Source organism: Littorina saxatilis, linkage group LG1 (assembly GCF_037325665.1).
Source record: "Littorina saxatilis isolate snail1 linkage group LG1, US_GU_Lsax_2.0, whole genome shotgun sequence".
Taxonomy (NCBI): Eukaryota; Metazoa; Mollusca; class Gastropoda; order Littorinimorpha; family Littorinidae; genus Littorina; species Littorina saxatilis.
The window spans coordinates 829,495-852,364 of NC_090245.1; the positions used below are offsets into that span (position 1 = coordinate 829,495).

Consider the following 22,870-nt stretch of genomic DNA (forward strand, 5'->3'; position numbering starts at 1 on the left):
TCATCTCAATGAAAATGTGTCTCCGTGATAAGCTAGATGCAATATTCATCTCACTGAAAATGTGTCTCCGTGATAAGCTAGATGCAATATTCATCTCAATGAAAATGTGTCTCCATGATATTGATAAGGTAGATGCAATATTCATCTCACTCAAAATGTGTCTCCGTGATAAGCTAGATGCAATATTCATCTCAATGAAAATGTGTCTCCGTGATAAGCTAGATGCAATATTCATCTCAATGAAAATGTGTCTCCATGATATTGATAAGGTAGATGCAATATTCATCTCACTCAAAATGTGTCTCCGTGATAAGCTAGATGCAATATTCATCTCACTGAAAATGTGTCTCCGTGATAAACTAGATGCAATATTCATCTCACCATCAGGAGCTTGTGCTGGGTTTAGATCATTATTTTCTGATGCAGAATATTTGCAAGTTAAGTTTATTAGAGACAAAAACTCCATACCAAAACGACGGTCAGAAGGAGACTAAAAACAACCAGAATACACAAACTGAACATTGCAGATGCATCAACATTAACAACAACCAAAGTCATCATGAAAAGTAAATATAAACAGTGATGATTAAAACTCACATATATTACAATTTCTTTTGAGAGAACAAGCAAGGATTATTTGATGTTCTTCTTCTTTCCTTGTTTAACTCCAGTCTCACTCATCACTTTCAGAACCTTGTCAACAACAACAATCACAACAAGAATGCAAACCCAAAGTGAAGGGAACATCGGACGTCCTACAAGCAAGTTTGTATCACAACAAGTCATATTCTTGCTACCATAGTCTTCTTCTAAGATCTGTATCCTGAGTCATCACTTCTAAGTTCTGTATCCTGAGTCATCACTTCTTCTAAGTTCTGTATCCTGAGTCATCACTTCTAAGTTCTGCATCCTGAGTCATCACTTCTTCTAAGTTCTGTATCCTGAGTCATCACTTCTAAGATCTGTATCCTGAGTCATCACTTCTTCTAAGTTCTGTATCCTGAGTCATCACTTCTTCTAAGTTCTGTATCCTGAGTCATCACTTCTTCTAAGTTCTGTATCCTGAGTCATCACTTCTTCTAAGTTCTGTATCCTGAGTCATCACTTCTTCAAAGTTCTGTATCCTGAGTCATCACTTCTAAGTTCTGTATCCTGAGTCATCACTTCTTCTAAGTTCTGTATCCTGAGTCATTACTTCTAAGATCTGTATCCTGAGTCATCACTTCTAAGTTCTGTATCCTGAGTCATCACTTCTTCTAAGTTCTGTATCCTGAGTCATCACTTCTTCTAAGTTCTGTATCCTGAGTCATCACTTCTTCTAAGTTCTGTATCCTGAGTCATCACTTCTTCTAAGTTCTGTATCCTGAGTCATCACTTCTTCCAAGTTCTGTATCCTGAGTCATCACTTCTAAGATCTGTATCCTGAGTCATCACTTCTTCCAAGTTCTGTATCCTGAGTCATCACTTCTAAGATCTGTATCCTGAGTCATCACTTCTAAGATCTGTATCCTGAGTCATCACTTCTTCTAAGTTCTGTATCCTGAGTCATCATGCACTTCTAAGATCTGTATCCTGAGTCATCATGCACTTCTAAGATCTGTATCCTGAGTCATCACTTCTAAGTTCTGTATCCTGAGTCATCACTTCTAAGATCTGTATCCCGAGTCATCACTTCTTCTAAGTTCTGTATCCTGAGTCATCACTTCTTCTAAGATCTGTATCCTGAGTCATCACTTCTTCTAAGTTCTGTATCCCGAGTCATCACTAACCCTAGTCCCTAACCCCATGGTGAGAGTTAAACAGGCCACCCTTGTCGTCCAGTGTGCTAGGTGTCTGTGTCAACAGTTCTAGTCCCTAACCCCATGGTGAGAGTTAAACAGGCCACCCTTGTCGTCCAGTGTGCTAGGTGTCTGTGTCAACAGTTCTAGTCCCTAACCCCATGGTGAGAGTTAAACAGGCCACCCTTGTCGTCCAGTGTGCTAGGTGTCTGTGTCAACAGTTCTAGTCCCTAAACCCATTGTGAGAGTTGAACAGGCCACCCTTGTCGTCCAGTGTGCTAGGTGTCTGTGTCAACAGTTCAAGTCCCTAAACCCATTGTGAGAGTTGAACAGGCCACCCTTGTCGTCCAGTGTGCTAGGTGTCTGTGTCAACAGTTCTAGTCCCTAAACCCATTGTGAGAGTTAAACAGGCTTCACCCTTGTCTTCCAGTGTGCTAGGTGTCTGTGTCAACAGTTCTAGTCCCTAACCCCATGGTGAGAGTTTAACAGGCCACCCTTGTCGTCCAGTGTGCTAGGTGTCTGTGTCAACAGTTCTAGTCCCTAACCCCATGGTGAGAGTTTAACAGGCCACCCTTGTCGTCCAGTGTGCTAGGTGTCTGTGTCAACAGTTCTAGTCCCTAACCCCATGGTGAAAGTTTAACAGGCCACCCTTGTCTTCCAGTGTGCTAGGTGTGTGTGTCAACAGTTCTAGTCCCTAAACCCATTGTGAGAGTTGAACAGGCCACCCTTGTCGTCCAGTGTGCTAGGTGTCTGTGTCAACAGTTCTAGTCCCTAAACCCATTGTGAGAGTTGAACAGGCCACCCTTGTCGTCCAGTGTGCTAGGTGTCTGTGTCAACAGTTCTAGTCCCTAACCCCATGGTGAGAGTTTAACAGGCCACCCTTGTCGTCCAGTGTGCTAGGTGTCTGTGTCAACAGTTCTAGTCCCTAAACCCATTGTGAGAGTTGAACAGGCCACCCTTGTCGTCCAGTGTGCTAGGTGTCTGTGTCAACAGTTCTAGTCCCTAAACCCATTGTGAGAGTTGAACAGGCCACCCTTGTCGTCCAGTGTGCTAGGTGTCTGTGTCAACAGTTCTAGTCCCTAAACCCATTGTGAGAGTTAAACAGGCTTCACCCTTGTCTTCCAGTGTGCTAGGTGTCTGTGTCAACAGTTCTAGTCCCTAACCCCATGGTGAGAGTTAAACAGGCCACCCTTGTCGTCCAGTGTGCTAGGTGTCTGTGTCAACAGTTCTAGTCCCTAACCCCATGGTGAGAGTTTAACAGGTCACCCTTGTCGTCCAGTGTGCTAGGTGTCTGTGTCAACAGTTCTAGTCCCTAACCCCATGGTGAGAGTTTAACAGGCCACCCTTGTCTTCCAGTGTGCTAGGTGTCTGTGTCAACAGTTCTAGTCCCTAACCCCATGGTGAGAGTTTAACAGGCCACCCTTGTCTTCCAGTGTGCTAGGTGTGTGTGTGTCAACAGTTCTAGTCCCTAAACCCATGCTGGGCTACCAACCGGGCTAGAGACCCATCATGTGCAGTTCAATACACGTCAACATAACTGAAGCATTCCAGTATTTGCTTCTCTCACCGCGAGAAGTCAACCTGAACAAGAACAAACCAAACGCTCTTCAAGATCTACTCACTGATGTAGTACCAGCCCAAACTTCTTCACCACAAAAATACTGAAATATATTTCACATTATTCCAACAATGAAACACCTGCAAAGGTCAAGAAAAGAAAAGTAAAATAAAGAAACACGCTGACTCCCCATCACACCCCAACAACTCCCATCTCACCCCAACAACTCCCATCTCACCCCAACAACAAACAAACACAAGCCAACACCGAACTGCACTACCTTTTGCATGTCTCCTGTAAGCAATGCTAGACGGAAAAATACAGGTAGAAATCACACCCAACATGCACACCAAAACAGTAAAAGCTGAAGACGGGCTGAGTGGATAAAATATCGGCCTCCTAATCGGAAGGTCGTGAGTTCAAATCCCGGCCGCGGCCACCTTGTGGGTTAAGGGTGAAGATTTGTCCGCTCTCCCAGGTCAACTTGTGTGCAGACCTGTTAGTGCCTTATCCCTCTTCGTAGGTACACGCAAACACAAGACCAAGTGCGCACGGAAAATATCCTGTCATCCATGTCAGAGTTCGGTGGGTTACAGAAACACAAAAATACCCAGCATGCTTCCCCCGAAAGCAGCATATGGCTGCCTGAATGGCGGGGGATAAACGGCCATACATATAAAAACCCACACATACAAGAAACATGAGTGAACATGGGAGTTTCCGCCCATGAACTAAAAAAAAAAAAGAAGAAAGAATCTGCAATCTGTGAGAATAAAAAGGGTACAGAATGCCACCGCCTCAAGGCAATAACATGTACCTGTGAGCTGGATCATGTGGATGTATAGTTTACCTGTGAGCTGGATGTATAGTTTACCTGCAGATGGTCGTATTCCTCATCCTCCAAGATGGAATCCCCGGTGATCATGTCGAAGACGGAGTGCAGCGCACACTTGGGGCTCTGGTTTTTCTTGAACACCTCAACCTAGCAAATAAATGTTGCAATAAAAGAAATTAAAAACATTAAAAACACAAGAGATGTATGTAGTTTCAAATGTAGGCATTTACAAAGCTGACTGTGTAAAGCACAAAACAGGTCAATACAATCTGACACACTGACATCCTGAAAAAGACACATCACAATCAAAGCCATGTGTGTACTTACTCATTACAACTTAGCATTTTGATTAGAAGACCTAGAGGTCAATGTCAACAACCTCTGAAATATTCTAAAACTAAATGTCCAGTTTCTTACTCGATCGGCTTGTCGAATCCAGCAGAAGAGAATGCCGCGCATACACTTGACACACGCCTGGCTCAACTCATGGTTGCGACCACGATCATCATCGATACGCCTGATAAAACAACACAAAGACAAACTGCATGTATTCATGTGTATCGGACACATCATTACCTACATCATAGTACATGCCATGACATAATTGTAAGGTTGAACCTGCATACAAAGACATGGGCACAAAAAGGGAAGCAAAACAGTGTGTGCATAGTTCATGATTAAATGCCACACACACACAGACAGGATACATGCATGTATGCCCATATTATGCTGATAAACATGTCATGAAATTTGTATTTTCAGTATGCTGAGAATTTTCAGCAAGAAAAAAACATGTCAGCATGAAGCGATAATCTCCATCCACCCCCATCCCCCCACTCTACACAATCTGTATGATCTATTCATGACAGGGAGACAAAGATCTATTCATGACAGGGAGACAAAGATCTATTCATGACAGGGAGACAAAGATCTATGACAAAGATCTATTCATGACAGTGAGACAAAGATCTATTCATGACAGTGAGACAAAGATCTATTCATGACAGGGAGACAAAGATCTATTCATGACAGGGAGACAAAGATCTATTCATGACAGGGAGACAAAGATCTATGACAAAGATCTATTCATGACAGGGAGACAAGGATATATTCATGACAGGGAGACAAAGATCTATTCATGACAGGGGGACACAGATCTATTCATGACAGGGAGACAAAGATCTATTCATGACAGGGAGACAAAGATCTATTCATGACAGGGAGACAAAGATCTATTCATGACAGGGAGACAAAGATCTATTCATGACAGGGAGACAAAGATCTATTCATGACAGTGAGACAAGGATCTATTCATGACAGTGAGACAAAGATCTATTTGTGACAGTGAAAAAAGATATATATTCATGACAGTGAGACAAGGATCTATTCATGACAGTGACACACAGACCTATTCATGACAGTGACACATAGATCTATTCATGACAGAGACACAAAAATCTATTCATGACAGAGACACAAAGATCTATTTGTGACAAGATATATATTCATGACAGTGAGACAAGGATCTATTCATGACAGTGAGACAAAGATCTATTTGTGACAGTGAGACAAAGATCTATTCATGACAGTTGTCATGAGACAAAGATCTATTCATGACAGTGAGACAAAAATCTATTCGTGACTGTGAGAAAAGGATCTATTCATGACAGTGACACAAAGATCTATTCATGACAGTGAGACAAAGATCTATTCATGACGGAGAAAAAGATCTATTCATGACGGAGAAAAAGATCTATTCATGACAATGACACAAAGATCTATTCATGACAGTGACACAAAGATCTATTTATGACTGCGACACAAAGATCTATTCGTGACTGTGATAAAAAGATCTATTCGTAACTGTGAGAAAAAGATCTATTCATGACTGTGACACAAAGATCAATTCATGACTGTGACACAAAGATCTATTTGTGACAGTGAGAAAAAGATCTATTCATGACTGTGACACAAAGATCTATTCGTGACTGTGAGAAAAAAATCTATTCATGACAGTGACACAAAGATCTATTCATGACAGTGACACAAAGATCTATTCATGACAGTGACACAAAGATCTATTCATGACAGTGACACAAAGATCTATTCATGACTGTGACACAAAGATCTATTCGTGACAGTGACACAAGTATCTATTCATGACAGTGACACAAGTATCTATTCATGACTGTGAGACAAATATCTATTCATGACTGTGACACAAAGATCTATTCATGACTGTGACACAAAGATCTATTCATGACAGTGACACAAGTATCTATTCATGACTGTGACACAAAGATCTGTTCATGACAGTGAGACAAAGATCTATTCATGACAGCGACACAAAGATCTAGTCATGACAGTGAGACAAAAATCTATTCGTGACAGTGAGAAAAGGATCTATTCATGACAGTGACACAAAGATCTATTCATGACAGTGAGACAAAGATCTATTCATGACAGCGACAGAAAGATCTATTCATGACGGAGAAAAAGATCTATTCATGACAATGACACAAAGATCTATTCATGACAGTGACACAAAGATCTATTTATGACTGCGACACAAAGATCTATTCGTGACTGTGATAAAAAGATCTATTTGTGACTGTGAGAAAAACATCTATTTGTGACTGTGAGAAAACAAATCTATTTATGACTGTGACACAAAGATCTATTCGTGACTGTGATAAAAAGATCTATTCGTAACTGTGAGAAAAAGATCTATTCATGACTGTGATGCAAAGATCTATTCATGACAGTGAGACAAAGATCTATTCATGACAGTGACACAAAGATCTATTCATGACTGTGACACAAAGATCTATTCGTGACTGTGACAAAAAGATCTATTCATGACAGTGACACAAAGATCTATTCATGACTGTGACACAAAGATCTATTCGTGACTGTGACAAAAAGATCTTTTCATGACAGTGATACAAAGATCTATTCATGACAGTGACACAAAGATCTATTCATGACTGTGACACAAAGATCTATTCATGACAGTGATACAAAGATCTATTCATGACAGTGACACAAAGATCTATTCATGACTGTGACACAAAGATCTATTCGTGACTGTGACAAAAAGATCTATTCATGACAGTGACACAAAGATCTATTCATGACTGTGACACAAAGATCTATTCGTGACTGTGACAAAAAGATCTATTCATGACTGTGACACAAAGATCTTTTCATGACAGTGATACAAAGATCTATTTGTGACTGTGAGAAAAACATCTATTCATGACAGCGACACAAAGATCTATTCATGACTGTCACATTTTAATGGTCAAATGAAAGACCTAAAACGGTCAATTACTGCTAACTGACTAACCACACCACGATCCACTCTCGCAGTCACACAAAAAAGTTAGAAACAACAAAAGTATAAGTTCTAGACGTCTGTTTATATACACTAACTCTCCACCTCCCTCTTCTCGTGAAGCCAAAAGTGTTTTTACGACCAAGTCGTAAAGCAATAATAACTGACTAAAGCCAGTTAGAGTTTATGAAATAATAAGAACACGCTGAACCGTGTAAAGTTAGAAAACACTTAGCTGCTCTGTAAAAAGTCTTAGTCTGTACAGGCGTTAACACTCCACGTTGTCACAACTCAAAGTTCTTCATAAAGGGTTAGAAAGATGACAAGGTGGGGAGCGTTTACGCATGGGTGCACTCAACTCTCGGTGTAGTCAGGGTCCATTCGATGAAACGCAGTGGAGCATACGGGTGAAAGTTGGAGCAACACCAGTAACAGCCGTAGAACAGCAACCGTAGAACAAAGGACAGCAACAGTGTAGCCCGTCTTCAACAGCAAACAGGTAGCAGCCAGGTAGCAAACGTCCAGCAACAACCAGCAACAAGCTCAACAGCTCGTAAAACGTAGCTCTCCCAAGTAAACCACTTGAATATTTGGCTCCCGCTCGTCAGCGAAAGTATGTAGCCAAATCCCCCACGTCCTAAGCCTTCTGCGTTCTGCACTGACGCCAGAAGCCCGTTGGTCGACCTAAACCAGTCTTGCAACGCGTTGGAATCCTCCAAATCTTAGTCACGGAAACAAACCAAACCTCTGTCTGCAAAAGCATGTAGAAAAAGAAAGAAAGAAGGACTGCAAAGAAAGACCATGTGATCTCCCTCACCAATCAGCAATCGCTTCCCCAAACCAAGCGATCTTCCTGACCAATCACTGGTCGCCTACCAAACACACCTATAGCATGCTTGGAACACGTGTTCTAAACGGTGAACGAAATCACCCGATACCCGCACGGTTTCCACGTGAATTTCGTGCTCTCAGCCAAAACTTTTCCGCAATGCGGTATGGCCAGCACAGGCGCATTACGTTGCAATTTGAGAAAGGCGCCCAACAAAGTTACTTTCTCAAACATGTCACTGAAACTGTGACAATGACAGCGACACAAAGATCTATTCATGACTGTGACACAAAGATCTTTTCATGACAGTGACACAAAGATCTATTCATGACAGCGACACAAAGATCTATTCATGACAGCGACACAAAGATCTATTCATGACAGCGACACAAAGATCAACCCACCTGTAGGCCTGAGCCATGGCCCATGATGCCATTGCACAGTAAATGCTGTCACGAACATAGGCTACTTTGCTGGGGTTACTCTTGGAGCCGATGGAGGGAAACAGGCCGAGCGTGCAGCTCTGGTACTGCAGGATTTGACGCTTGACTTCACAAAAATAAAAACAAACGTCAACTGGGTAAAAAAAACCATTCCGTCACACAAAGTATTTTACAAATTATCCGTGCAAACAAACAATTCACGCAGCAACAATTTTCACAAACAAAAAAGTATAGTCTATGATCCACACATCTTTTCAGATCAGTCAATCACGTTTATCTTGTACTGTGAAACCCGCCTTTTAAGACCTCAAAAAATCTGAGAAAACTAGGTCTTACATTTTTGAAAAAGGAGGGATTCTTAAAATGGAGGTGAATTTACAGATGTTAAGAACAAGAAATCTCAAATATCAAGTTCTTAAAAAGGGTGACGTCTTAAATCGGGGATCCTAAAAGGAGTGTTCCAATGTATTTCAAGATGCAAGACACACAGCTATACATTCAGTCATACCAAGATGCAAGACACACAGCTATACATTCAGTCATACCAAGTTTCAGCTAGCAATACACTAGCAGTTACCCAGGTCTGTCCAATTTGTTTGCATGACGTGAGCAGCGACTATTGAGTGTCATGTAAAGGGCTGGCGGGCAAAGGCACATGCTTCAGGCGCCCAAGAGATATGCCAGGTGAGCTAACATGAACAAAGTGACAATGGCAGCAGACAGCCTATCTCTATGTCAGTCATGATTCATGTACGTTCCCCCATCTTGCCCTCCATAGGTCACAGGTGGGACGCATGAATTGTGACATCAAACGACAGACCTCAATAACGTATGTACCTTTGGGCTCATAAATGAAGTCAATGGTCGTGTTTTCCTAAAGTGACTTTTGTCAGCATAGAACTTACTGTGCTTTGATCATTGACTGAGAAGAATCTTCGGATGACACTAGTTCATTTCACTACTGACGCGACTGCAGATCTGCAAGGAAACTTCTGGCAGGGGAAATAAGCTTAACTGAAGACGAATAAGCGGAGTAACTGTTCTTCAACGGATTGCTCTCACTGATCTAAATATTTAGATCTTGTAGTCTGCTAGTAAGTAGTCTTCGGTCGTGTGAAAGTCACATCTATTTCGACTGTGTGCATCGATCCGTGTAGTGAAATGTTGATCTTTGATGATTTGGCAACATAACTTCGCTACATGTGCTTCGAGTGTATCTCCCCGTTAACCATTTGAAAACGTCTTTTAACAAGACCATGTTTCGACAGCCCAGACGGGGAGGATCCTCGATAGCTCACAGGGTATAATGTTTTTCGCCGTTTTTTAAAGAATCCTTTCAAATTTACTGTTCCAAAAGTACCCTATGACACGACTCGAGTGGCAAAGAACATTCTCTGCAATTCCTGTCTCAGTCCGTGCAGCCGTTTCGGGTCCTATCGTCATCATACAAACATACACACAGACACACAAGAACCAGCTTTAAAAGTTAGATTATGTAAGAACCATGTGAACCAGTGATTTTTTCTTACATGTACTTCAGATAGTACAGTATTTCTGCTTTATGAAAAGCTATATTTCAAAAACAAAACTAGAGATTTGAATTTTGACCACTTTTCCCCCTTTCTGTCACGAGTACTGAAGAACAACTCATATAATATATAATATAATGTATATTATAACATTTTCTACACAGGATATGATTAGTTTGAAAATCTTACAAGAATCTCTTTTAGCCCCTCCCTTGACATCCCTTACTGACCTTCCCATTCAGATGCCCTCGTCCCAAAGCAACCAAACATCGTAAACATACACAATATATCTAAACCCTGGATGGTGTTTCATCAACCAAACATTGTACACTTACATCGAAAGTAGTATTCATCCAACATTTCCACGATCAATGATGTATTTGTGTGCGTCATATTGTTTGGAAACGCGGGGTCATCTAGGTAGCGCATTTCGTCCCGGTAGCTGCTGCAGCTGCTTGTCGACCATCTTCGTTCGCCTCCGCACTCCATTTTTGTGCGGTTCCAACATCCACTGTTCAACTTCCAGAGACCTTGCTCTTGGATCACTCAGCCCGATGCCCGACCTTCTCAGGCTTCTGCTTGAAATGTCACCTGCTGCTATAGCAGAAGTCTGTTGTGCATCTGCTACGCGCAAAGAAGCCGAGTCTGTTTTTCTAGTTGCAACAACATCTCGGTCTTAAAAACACTCTGTTTACATTTTAATCTTCTCTGTGCCTCTCCGCCGACAACCCCAGTATTTGTCGCAAAAAGGAGGCTGACAGTTTTGCTTTGCGGCAAACATCTTTTGACCCAAATATATATAATACGAATAAAAAAACCGAGAAAGGTAAGTTTTTGGAACGTTTGTTATTGACAAAACAATACGTTACAGTCACAAATATATCGACCCAACAGTCTTTTAAGTGCACAGATAAACAAGTAGTAACAAGAACTTAGCTTGATGGAATGTTCGGCCGTTTGTTGGGAAAGTCAATTATCATGTTTGTCCGTGCACTTAAAATAGCGCTGGGTCCATATATTTGGGGATGCAACGTATTGTTTTGTCAATAACAAACGTTCCAACGACTTACCTTTCTAGTTTTTGATTCTGAATTTTGGAACGTTGGCAGTCGATCCGGATCGTTACACCGGCTCTTTGTTTTTGGATTGGCAAATATATACAAAAATGGTGTTTGAAGAATTATGAATGTCTCTTCAAATACTGACTCTCTTGAGTCAGTGATATCTTAATCGTTTTTATTGATGGGAAACGATATGAATGTTTAAGTTGTTTCAGGAAAGAAGATCAGTATATTAGTTTACAAAATGATGATACCGCTGATCATCATTTTCCTCATTCAGTCAAAGTTTGTGTTTGTTGCATCAGGTGCAAGTATATTTTCCCCACAACTTGACTTTGTGGGTATTTTTCAAATTCAAAAATTACAATCAAACCTGTTTTTGAAAGAAGTTTTGTGTTTCTGCTGGTCTGAGAGTATATGCTGTTAACTGATAGACTATTACGGATTAACCGTATGGTCAGTCAAATCGTGTTTTATTGTGAATTAAACATTAAAACGTGACTTGCACGCTTTTCGTATTTTTGGTAAAATGGAGAAGAAGACTATTTATTGGAAAATGAGCCGCATATTAACTTATAGTCATATTAACTTTTGGATCTGCTCTTTCGTACGTGTGAAATGTTCCACCTTGATATGTTATGTGCAATATAACTTGAAGTTTGGGACCTTTTGGGCATGCAGATGTCAATGTCTTCAGTGCGTAGCCTCCCTTGATCAATGTATTTCCGGTTTGTTGCCAGAGTAGAAATGAAATGTTGTTCGCTAGTTTGACTCTTTCCGTGATCGTTATATCTGGTTACTCCTTGGTGATATGCCAAGGATCTCTCTCAGATGTAACATACGATGTGTTCGGTTCCAAGAAGAATGGGGTAGTTGCCGCCTTTGGAGATTTCAACGCTGACAAACTGACGGATATTTTCGTCCTGTCGGACGACGGTAGGACCTGTTGCCAGTGTTGGCTTCGTCTGACTCATCTTTGTTTTCTTTTTCTTTCTGTCAACAGTTAGATATGATGATGCTAACAGGTAATCTTGAACTTTAGCGTGTTAAATTCATAGCTCATAATTCAGAGGCATTTAAGTCTCCAAATTTGTAGAACCTGCACTTGTAATCATAACAAGTCATTTTAGATCCCTTAGAAGTTACGGAATGAACTCCGATGAACTGTACGAATGCATTTCATTTACATGGGTCAAAGAAGGAATTATCCGTGTGAGCGAACAAGGGAGACAACTCTTTCGTGTAAATGATGTCCCATGGTTGACAACGTACGCCATTTTCGGTGCATTTTCGTCGATTGAACAACCAAATTAATTAATTATGCTTAAGTTTGGAGCTCAATCTGTCAATTAATTTCATAACAAATGTTCTTTGGCTTGCTTACATGGACTTGTATCAAAAATAAGTCAAGAATGTCACTGGATTCTGAGCTATGAATTTAACACGCTAAAGTTCAAGATTACCTGCTAACTTGATCGTGCTCTTATGAGAACTAGATTAAAAAATCTCTGCTTCTTTCTTTTACTTTTTTTTACTTTCTTTCTGTTAGTGTTATTCTGAGGTATCTTCTTACACAGGTTCTCACATCTCGGTCGATCTCCCTTTCTCAGCAACACTCCAGAGTTTAAGCAGCTCTCGCGAGGCATCCGTCCCACATGCTTTGTTTTGATTCGAATGCCAAGAGAGCTTCGACCATTGAGTCGTGACAGCCCTCGCAAGATGTCCGTCCCACATGCTTTGCTTTGTTTCGCTCCTGTTTTGTTTACAGTCTTTATTAGGCCAAAAAAATAAAAATAGGTGTGGTTAAGGTAACATAGCCAAAAACAAATAGGGTAGGAAGGTATGCAATCACTTTTTTTTTTAAACTTTTTTTTCTAATGTATACAAATTAAACCTACTTGACAGGGAAATAAGTGTGCGACTATGGATATTCTTTTGAACAATTTTGAACTTACCTTTTAAAAAAAACAACTTAGAAGATCAGAGGAATTCGAGACGAAAATGGCTCAATTCATGGCTCAATTGGTGTTTGTGGCTTAATTGTAATAATTCTCACTCAAATAAATCTACCCACAAGCGATTGTCAGTCATTGGATCTAAATGTAATAAAAAAGTTATAGGGTCGGCCCCTAAAAATAGGGTAGGTCGGGTTACCGTAACCACACCTCTTGTTTTTAAGGCCTTAATGACCTACCGGATACAGTACAAAGTACCTGCAAAGTATTTTGCAGATGATACCAAATTGTATGATGTACCCCAGCGATACCAAACAATACAAAATGACATTCATAATCTCCAGAAATGGTCAGATAAATGGAACTTGTATTTTAACGTATCTTAGTGTAAAGTCCTGCATATGGGCAAAAATACTCCGAGACATGATTATTCAATGAGGGTGAATGATGAAATGAAAACAGTTATGAAGTGCGAGGAGGAGAAAGATTTGGGTGAAACATTTGACAATCACCTGAGTTTTGACAAACATATTCAAAACATAATAAATAAAGCGAATAAAATGCTTGGCATAATAAAAAGAACATTTTCCTATCTTGACAATGACACATTTACAAAATTGTATAAAGCATTGGTTAGACCACATTTAGAATATGCCAACGTTATCTGGCATCCGTATCTAAAGCGTCAATCAGCCGCCCTTGAAAGGGTGCAAAGGAGAGCGACTAAACTGGTTAAGGCCTTGACAAACATGACATATGTTGAAAGACTACGGGTACTCAATCTCCCGACCCTTAAATCGAGAAGACTCAGAGGCGACCTGGTACAGACCTATACAATCTTATGGCCCTGTCACACGACCATTTTAAAGCCTGCGTATGCCGACGTATGGGACATTTGAATAAGTACGCTGGCGTACGTCGAATACGTTATGGGTACGTTTTGTATACGTTAAGAGGACGCTGAAGTACGCTGGCATACGTCGTAGTACGCTGAGCACGCAGCAAAGTTTTGTGCATGCACAAAAATTCTCGACGTATGGTCAGCATACTACGACGTATGCCAGCGTGCTTCAGAGTCCTCTTAACGTATACAAAACGTACCCATAACGTATTCGACGTACGCCAGCGTACTTATTCAAATGTCCCATACGTCGGCATACGCAGGCTTTAAAACGGTCGTGTGACAGGGCCATAACAGGGTATTGATAATGTCAAAGTCGAGTCTTTTTTCAAGAAGTCTACCACTGATGTAACGAGGAAAAATACGGACAAAATCCTTATTGAATTTAGTAAAACTAATATCCGGAAACATTCCTTTTCTAACAGAGTTGCACCATCATGGAACACACTGTCTGATGTTGTTAGAAATGCACAAACTATTAACACTTTCAAAAATCTGCTGGACGTACAAAAACTTATGACTGAGTCACTTTATTTGTACGATAATTGATGTTATTATGATTGACCTGAAACAATTTGTTAATTAGATGGGACGCGAAAAAAAGCCGTGAGGCTTATGGATACCAATCCAGTCCCTAACCACTACTACTACTACTACCAAAGCTACTCTTACACTGTGCCGAATTGCCCTTGCGAATAGCATTTTCCAATAATTCGCAATGATCGGGACATGGTCGCAAGACATTCGTAAATATTCTTAACCATACGCTACCATTCGTCTCTTGTTTCGAACATAGCAACATGTTTCTAATATTGACAAGGAAGTCGTATTTTTAATTTTTTCCCCAACGTACTCGCAAGTATTCGCAAGACATTTGTAATCATCGCAATGTATTCGTCACGCTCACAAGGCATTCGCAAATATTCGTTATTTCTGTCTTACACTGTGCCGAATATTATTGCAAACATTTGTAATCATCGCAATGTATTCGTCACGCTCACAAGGCATTCGCAAATATTCGTTATTTCTGTCTTACACTGTGCCGAATGTCCTTGCGAATCTGGATTCGTATGCATTCGCAATGATCGGTAGACATTCGCAAGCACTTTTTAAAGTCTTATGTATGACCCGGCCGGGGTTTGAACCCACGACCTCCCGATCACGGGGCGGACGCCTTACCACTAGGCCAACCGTGCCGGTCACTGTAGTGTATTGCTGCTATCTTTACCACTGCAGTCAGAAACAAGATTTGTGTTTCAGCTCATGTTTGAAAAGGGAACGTCATTGTTTATTCCCAAATTGTGACATTACAGGTCTGGGGATTTATTTGATGCAAGCAAAGGAAGATGTGACGAAGAAGAGGACAGAGTTTTGGCAGAGACTTCTGTACAAGTCAGGTGGTGTCGGAGTCACCCGCATCAGCGGCGTGGCGCCCGGTGACTTTGACGGTGATGGTCAGATGGACTTGCTGGTGACTCGGACAAATAAAGATGGGACAAATAAAGATGGGTCGACCGTGGAGATCCACTGGGGCAACGCTGGCACAGAACTTTTCGGTATATAAATGTTCTATTATTATAATAATTATTATAGAACAACGTTCAAAATGCACAGTCCACTCTGAAACATTTATTGATACTGTCCGGACAAAATCTCTTCGCATGCGGGTTCTTAGAATATTAATTCGGAACGCGGTTACGTCACTCGGGTTACTCACATGTTTTCATTTCTGTCAGCTGAGAGTTAACATCTCTTCTACATGTACTTACTTGTAGCACCCTGCTAAGGTTCACATTCACAAAGCACAAGTGGACTGGGTGGCCGAGTGGTAACGCACTTGCGCTCGGAAGCGAGAGGTTGCGAGTTCGACACTGGGTCAGGGCGTTAGCAATTTTCCCCTTTCCTAACCTAGTGCTAGTCTTTCGGATGAGACGAAAAACCGAGGTCCCTTCGTGTACACTACATTGGGGTGTGCACGTTAAAGATCCCACGATTGACAAAAGGGTCTTTCCTGGCAAAATTGTATAGGCATAGATAAAAATGTCCACCAAAATACCCGTGTGACTTGGAATAATAGGCCGTGAAAAGTAGGATATGCGCCAAAATGGCTGCGATCTGCTGGCCGATGTGAATGCGTAATGTATTGTGTAAAAATAATTCCATCTCACACGGCATAAATAAATCCCTGCGCCTTGAATATGTGCGCGATATAAATTGCATAAAAATAAAAAATAAAATTTAAATATAAAAAAAAATTAAATAAATCCTTGCGCTTAGAACTGTACCCACGGAATACGCGCGATATAAGCCTCATATTGATTGATTGAAGTGTACAGGCCGAGTGTAGCTGTTTGCGACACTACTACTGAGTTCTACTTTGTGCATTTACTGTTTTACAGCAAATCTTTTGGTGAGAGGTGATACAAAACTATGGCAGCTCCAGTCCCAAATGGGTTAAAGTTGTCAGGCCTCGTGAGGCCTTAGAAAGTACAAGTTAAATCCATTGATTGATTGCAAAACAGCTTGATAGATCGATAGATTGTTAAATCCATTGATTGATTGCAAAACAGCTTGATAGATCGATAGATTGTTAAATTATTGATTGATTGCAAAACAGCTTGATAGATCGATAGATTGTTAAATTATTGATTGATTGCAAAACAGCTTGATAGATTGTTAAATTATTGATTGATTGCGAAACAGCTTGATAGATCGATAGATTGTTAAATTATTGATTGATTGCAAAACAGCTTGATAGATCGATAGATTGTTAAATTATTGATTGATTGCAAAACAGCTTGATAGATCGATAGATTGTTAAATCCATTGATTGATTGCACAACAGCTTGATAGATCGATAGATTGTTAAATTATTGATTGATTGCAAAACAGCTTGATAGATCGATAGATTGTTAAATCCATTGATTGATTGCAAAACAGCTTGATAGATCGATAGATTGTTAAATCCATTGATTGATTGCAAAACAGCTTGATAGATCGATAGATTGTTAAATTATTGATTGAATAGTTTTACTTTTTGTGTAATCATGAATATTTGCAGTATATTATTCATTGGTTTTGATATGATTTGCTCTTTAATGTGCACATATTATTTGATAGTGTCCATTGTTTCCAGATCCTACAGTGTTTCACCTGAACGACACCCTGAAAGACCAACCATCGGTCATTGAGTAAGGACATTTTTAATTACAGAATGGAGTTTAGTCTGTTACATACATGTTTGAATTTGTTTCTTGTGTGTTTGTTGTTGTTGTTCATTTGTAATTCCTACTTCTATGTAGTTTGGTTTGAGCATTTTTTACAGCTTAGATATGTTTGTGCTTTAAAACAGTTTCGTATCTGTCACAAGTGTTAGTTTTAGGAATGAACGTGCCGAGTCAGAGTACGCTTTTGACGTGATGAGAGTCGCACATGAACTAGCTTAGAGTTGTGGTTGAATGGTTTGCGAATGACGTGTGTGTGAGCTGTGTTTGTGGAGTGCAGACTAGAACAGCGAATGGTGTGGATGTTTGTGGAGTGCAGACTAGAACAGCGAACGGTGTGGATGTTTGTGGAGTGCAGACTAGAACAGCGAACGGTGTGGATGTTTGTGGAGTGCAGACTAGAACAGCGAACGGTGTGGATGTTTGTGGAGTGCAGACTAGAACAGCGAACGGTGTGGATGTTTGTGGAGTGCAGACTAGAACAGCGAACGGTGTGGATGTTTGTGGAGTGCAGACTAGAACAGCGAACGGTGTGGATGTTTGTGGAGTGCAGACTAGAACAGCGAACGGTGTGGATGTTTGTGGAGTGCAGACTAGAACAGCGAACGGTGTGGATGTTTGTGGAGTGCAGACTAGAACAGCGAACGGTGTGGATGTTTGTGGAGTGCAGACTAGAACAGCGAACGGTGTGGATGTTTGTGGAGTGCAGACTAGAACAGCGAACGGTGTGGATGTTTGTGGAGTGCAGACTAGAACAGCGAACGGTGTGGATGTTTGTGGAGTGCAGACTAGAACAGCGAACGGTGTGGATGTTTGTGGAGTGCAGACCAGAACAGCGAACGGTGTGGATGTTTGTGGAGTGCAGACTAGAACAGCGAACGGTGTGGATGTTTGTGGAGTGCAGACTAGAACAGCGAACGGTGTGGATGTTTGTGGAGTGCAGACTAGAACAGCGAACGGTGTGGATGTTTGTGGAGTGCAGACTAGAACAGCGAACGGTGTGGATGTTTGTGGAGTGCAGACTAGAACAGCGAACGGTGTGGATGTTTGTGGAGTGCAGACTAGAACAGCGAACGGTGTGGATGTTTGTGGAGTGCAGACTAGAACAGCGAACGGTGTGGATGTTTGTGGAGTGCAGACTAGAACAGCGAACGGTGTGGATGTTTGTGGAGTGCAGACTAGAACAGCGAACGGTGTGGATGTTTGTGGAGTGCAGACTAGAACAGCGAACGGTGTGGATGTTTGTGGAGTGCAGACTAGAACAGCGAACGGTGTGGATGTTTGTGGAGTGCAGACTAGAACAGCGAACGGTGTGGATGTTTGGTAGGGTATGTAGCAGAATACTGAGATTGGACAAACTCCTCTATTTCTATTTTCTTATGTTAGGTTTAAATAACTTTTTTTTCTTTCTGTTATTATAAATAAAGTCTTGTTTATTGTTACTTCATTCTCGTTTGTTATTTTTTCACTCTTTGATTGTTTTGTTCGGTTGTCTGTGTCTCACACCCTTCGCCTCGCACCTCACCTCTCCTCTCCTTGGGAATTGTGACAGTATCTTGTAAAGGCTTGTATTGATGATCTGATCTTGTGACAGTATCTTTGTAAAGGCTTGTATTGATGATCTGATCTTGTGACAGTATCTTTGTAAAGGCTTGTATTGATGATCTGATCTTGTGACAGTATCTTTGTAAAGGCTTGTATTGATGATCTGATCTTGTGACAGTATCTTTGTAAAGGCTTGTATTGATGATCTGATCTTGTGACAGTATCTTTGTAAAGGCTTGTATTGATGATCTGATCTTGTGACAGTATCTTTGTAAAGGCTTGTGTTGATGATCTGATCTGATCTGATCAGTAGCACCATTGAGGCAGAGGATGTTGGATCGGTTCATGTTTTACGGTCGGCTTGCACAGGTGTGTGTGATGACTTGCACAGGTGTGTGTGTAATAACTTGCACAGGTGTAAGTGATGACTTGCATTAATTTTGTGCTTGCAGTGTCAATGGCGACATGATTCCAGATTTAGTCGGAGAAATTGCGGGAGGAGAGGCGGGAGGAGAGCGCTCATACTTCATCTTTGGGTATGTTGTTGATACGTACACTTCATTCTCTTTATTTATGTTGTATGTGAATATCATTATCAAACATTTAAAATATAAGTGGCACTGTATGTGAATATCATTATCAAACATTTAAAATATAAGTGGCACTGTATGTGAATATCATTATCAAACATTTAAAATATAAGTGGCACTGTATGTGAATATCATTATCAAACATTTAAAATATAAGTGGCACTGTATGTGAATATCATTATCAAACATTTAAAATATAAGTGGCACTGTATGTGAATATCATTATCAAACATTTAGAATATAAGTAGCACTGTATGTGAATATCATTATCAAACATTTAAAATATAAGTGGCACTGTATGTGAATATCATTATCAAACATTTAAAATATAAGTGGCACTGTATGTGAATATCATTATCAAACATTTGAAATATAAGTGGCACTGTATGTGAATATCATTATCAAACATTTGAAATATAAGTGGCACTGTATGTGAATATCATTATCAAACATTTGAAATATAAGTAGCACTGTATGTGAATATCATTATCAAACATTTGAAATATAAGTGGCACTGTATGTGAATATCATTATCAAACATTTGAAATATAAGTAGCACTGTATGTGAATATCATTGTCAAACATTTGAAATATAAGTGGCACTGTATGTGAATATCATTATCAAACATTTGAAATATAAGTAGCACTGTATGTGAATATCATTGTCAAACATTTGAAATATAAGTGGCACTGTATGTGAATATCATTATCAAACGTTTGAAATATAAGTAGCACTTTTCAAACTTTGAATTTAAAACGAATACATTTAAATGAGCTTGCCTGTCACTGACAGTGTATCATTTGAAGATGAGAGAAGCATTGCTAAAAAGAGTAAGATATAATGATCAGCTGCGCTGGTATTTTTCCAGGAAAGAACGAAATTATACAAGACAGAAAGTGACCAATGGAACTTCAGATCTGGACCCGTTGAGAATTCCACAGTCAAGTGCTTTTTACGATGTTAATGGGGATTTGGTGCCAGGTATGTGTTTTCAATTTGAGGGTGATAGATACAACGGTGGTGATTTGGTGCCAGGTATGTGTTTTCAATTTGAGGGTGATAGATACAACGGTGGGGATTTGGTGCCAGGTATGTGTTTTCAATTTGAGGGTGATAGATACAACGGTGGGGATTTGGTGCCAGGTATGTGTTTTCAATTTGAGGGTGATAGATACAACGGTGGGGATTTGGTGCCAGGTATGTGTTTTCAATTTGAGGGTGATAGATACAACGGTGGGGATTTGGTGCCAGGTATGTGTTTTCAATTTGAGGGTGATAGATACAACGGTGGGGATTTGGTGCCAGGTATGTGTTTTCAATTTGAGGGTGATAGATACAACGGTGGGGATTTGGTGCCAGGTATGTGTTTTCAATTTGAGGGTGATAGATACAACGGTGGGGATTTGGTGCCAGGTATGTGTTTTCAATTTGAGGGTGATAGATACAACGGTGGGGATTTGGTGCCAGGTATGTGTTTTCAATTTGAGGGTGATAGATACAACGGTGGGGATTTGGTGCCAGGTATGTGTTTTCAATTTGAGGGTGATAGATACAACGGTGGTGATTTTTTCTTGACTGCAAAAGCTGTTTCATGACCTGTTAGTCAGAGGCAGAATAAAAAGTCAAGTATTGAAGTAAACTTGAGCATTGTGCCAGTAAGGCCCCAGACAAAATATAGTCATATAATCAACGTTTAAGGACTGATTGTCATATAATCACAGTTTAAGGACTGATAGTCATATAATCAACGTTTAAGGACTGATAGTCATATAATCAACGTTAAAGGACTGTAAACCAAAAATCATTTCTTGTAAAAACTAGGCAATCTGTTGATTGAACTTGAAATAACTAGTTAATAAGGATTTATTACAAGTGTAAGATAGATTTCAGCAGAACCTCCAGAGTTGACTCTACTTATCAGAGTGTAAGATAGATTTCAGCAGAACCTCCAGAGTTGACTCTACTTATCAGAGTGTAAGATAGATTTCAGCAGAACCTCCAGAGTTGACTATACTTATCAGAGTGTAGGATAGATTTCAGCAGAACCTCCAGAGTTGACTATACTTATCAGAGTGTAAGATAGATTTCAGCAGAACCTCCAGAGTTGACTATACTTATCAGAGTGTAAGATAGATTTCAGCAGAACCTCCAGAGTTGACTCTACTTATCAGAGTGTAAGATAGATTTCAGCAGAACCTCCAGAGTTGACTCTACTTATCAGAGTGTAAGATAGATTTTAGCAGAACCTCCAGAGTTGACTATGCTTATCAGAGTGTAAGATAGATTTCAGCAGAACCTCCAGAGTTGACTCTACTTATCAGAATGTAAGATAGATTTCAGCAGAACCTCCAGAGTTGACTCTACTTATCGGAGTGTAAGATAGATTTCAGCAGAACCTCCAGAGTTGACTCTATTTATCAGAGTGTAAGATAGATTTCAGCAGAACCTCCAGAGTTGACTCTACTTATCAGAGTGTAAGATAGATTTCAGCAGAACCTCCAGAGTTGACTCTACTTATCAGAGTGTAAGATAGATTTCAGCAGAACCTCCAGAGTTGACTATACTTATCAGAGTGTAATATAGATTTCAGCAGAACCTCCAGAGTTGACTCTACTTATCAGAATGTAAGATAGATTTCAGCAGAACCTCCAGAGTTGACTCTACTTATCAGAATGTAAGATAGATTTCAGCAGAACCTCCAGAGTTGACTCTACTTATCAGAATGTAAGATAGATTTCAGCAGAACCTCCAGAGTTGACTCTACTTATCAGAATGTAAGATAGATTTCAGCAGAACCTCCAGAGTTGACTATACTTATCAGAGTGTAAGATAAATTTCAGCAGAACCTCCAGAGTTGACTCTACTTATCAGAGTGTAAGATAGATTTCAGCAGAACCTCCAGAGTTGACTCTACTTATCAGAGTGTAAGATAGATTTCAGCAGAACCTCCAGAGTTGACTATACTTATCAGAGTGTAAGATAGATTTCAGCAGAACCTCCAGAGTTGACTCTACTTATCAGAGTGTAAGATAGATTTCAGCAGAACCTCCAGAGTTGACTCTACTTATCAGAATGTAAGATAGATTTCAGCAGAACCTCCAGAGTTGACTCTACTTATCAGAATGTAAGATAGATTTCAGCAGAACCTCCAGAGTTGACTCTACTTATCAGATGCAGAGTGTAGGATAGATTTCAGCAGAACCTCCAGAGTTGACTCTACTTATTAGAGTGTAAGATAAATTTCAGCAGAACCTCCAGAGTTGACTCTACTTATCAGAATGTAA

At 40.2% G+C, this 22,870-nt stretch overlaps 2 protein-coding genes across 6 annotated transcripts in view; one reads left to right on the forward strand and one right to left on the reverse strand.

The window, feature by feature from the left end:
• The window catches only part of LOC138959055 (phosphorylase b kinase regulatory subunit beta-like), a 123,702-nt gene extending 112,638 nt beyond the window's left edge, over nucleotides 1–11,064 (reverse strand). For 3 of the 5 annotated variants that reach the window (XM_070330427.1, XM_070330419.1, XM_070330412.1), the window contains exons 1-5: nucleotides 10,645–11,064; nucleotides 8,742–8,886; nucleotides 4,589–4,688; nucleotides 4,211–4,318; nucleotides 3,401–3,439 (exon numbers count right to left, since the gene is read on the reverse strand). In XM_070330427.1, coding sequence (XP_070186528.1) covers nucleotides 3,401–3,439; nucleotides 4,211–4,318; nucleotides 4,589–4,688; nucleotides 8,742–8,886; nucleotides 10,645–10,798 — 546 coding nt within the window. In that variant the 5' untranslated portion in view covers nucleotides 10,799–11,064. The remainder of the gene's footprint in view (nucleotides 1–3,400; nucleotides 3,440–4,210; nucleotides 4,319–4,588; nucleotides 4,689–8,741; nucleotides 8,887–10,644) is intronic. The other 2 variants (XM_070330417.1, XM_070330434.1) reach the window with 1 other exon arrangement.
• A 1,005-nt stretch (nucleotides 11,065–12,069) lies between these two features.
• The window catches only part of LOC138958963 (T-cell immunomodulatory protein-like), a 33,959-nt gene continuing 23,158 nt past the window's right edge, over nucleotides 12,070–22,870 (forward strand). The window contains 5 exon segments of the mRNA XM_070330317.1: nucleotides 12,070–12,306; nucleotides 15,540–15,782; nucleotides 17,363–17,417; nucleotides 19,448–19,531; nucleotides 20,455–20,567. Coding sequence (XP_070186418.1) covers nucleotides 12,123–12,306; nucleotides 15,540–15,782; nucleotides 17,363–17,417; nucleotides 19,448–19,531; nucleotides 20,455–20,567 — 679 coding nt within the window. The 5' untranslated portion in view covers nucleotides 12,070–12,122.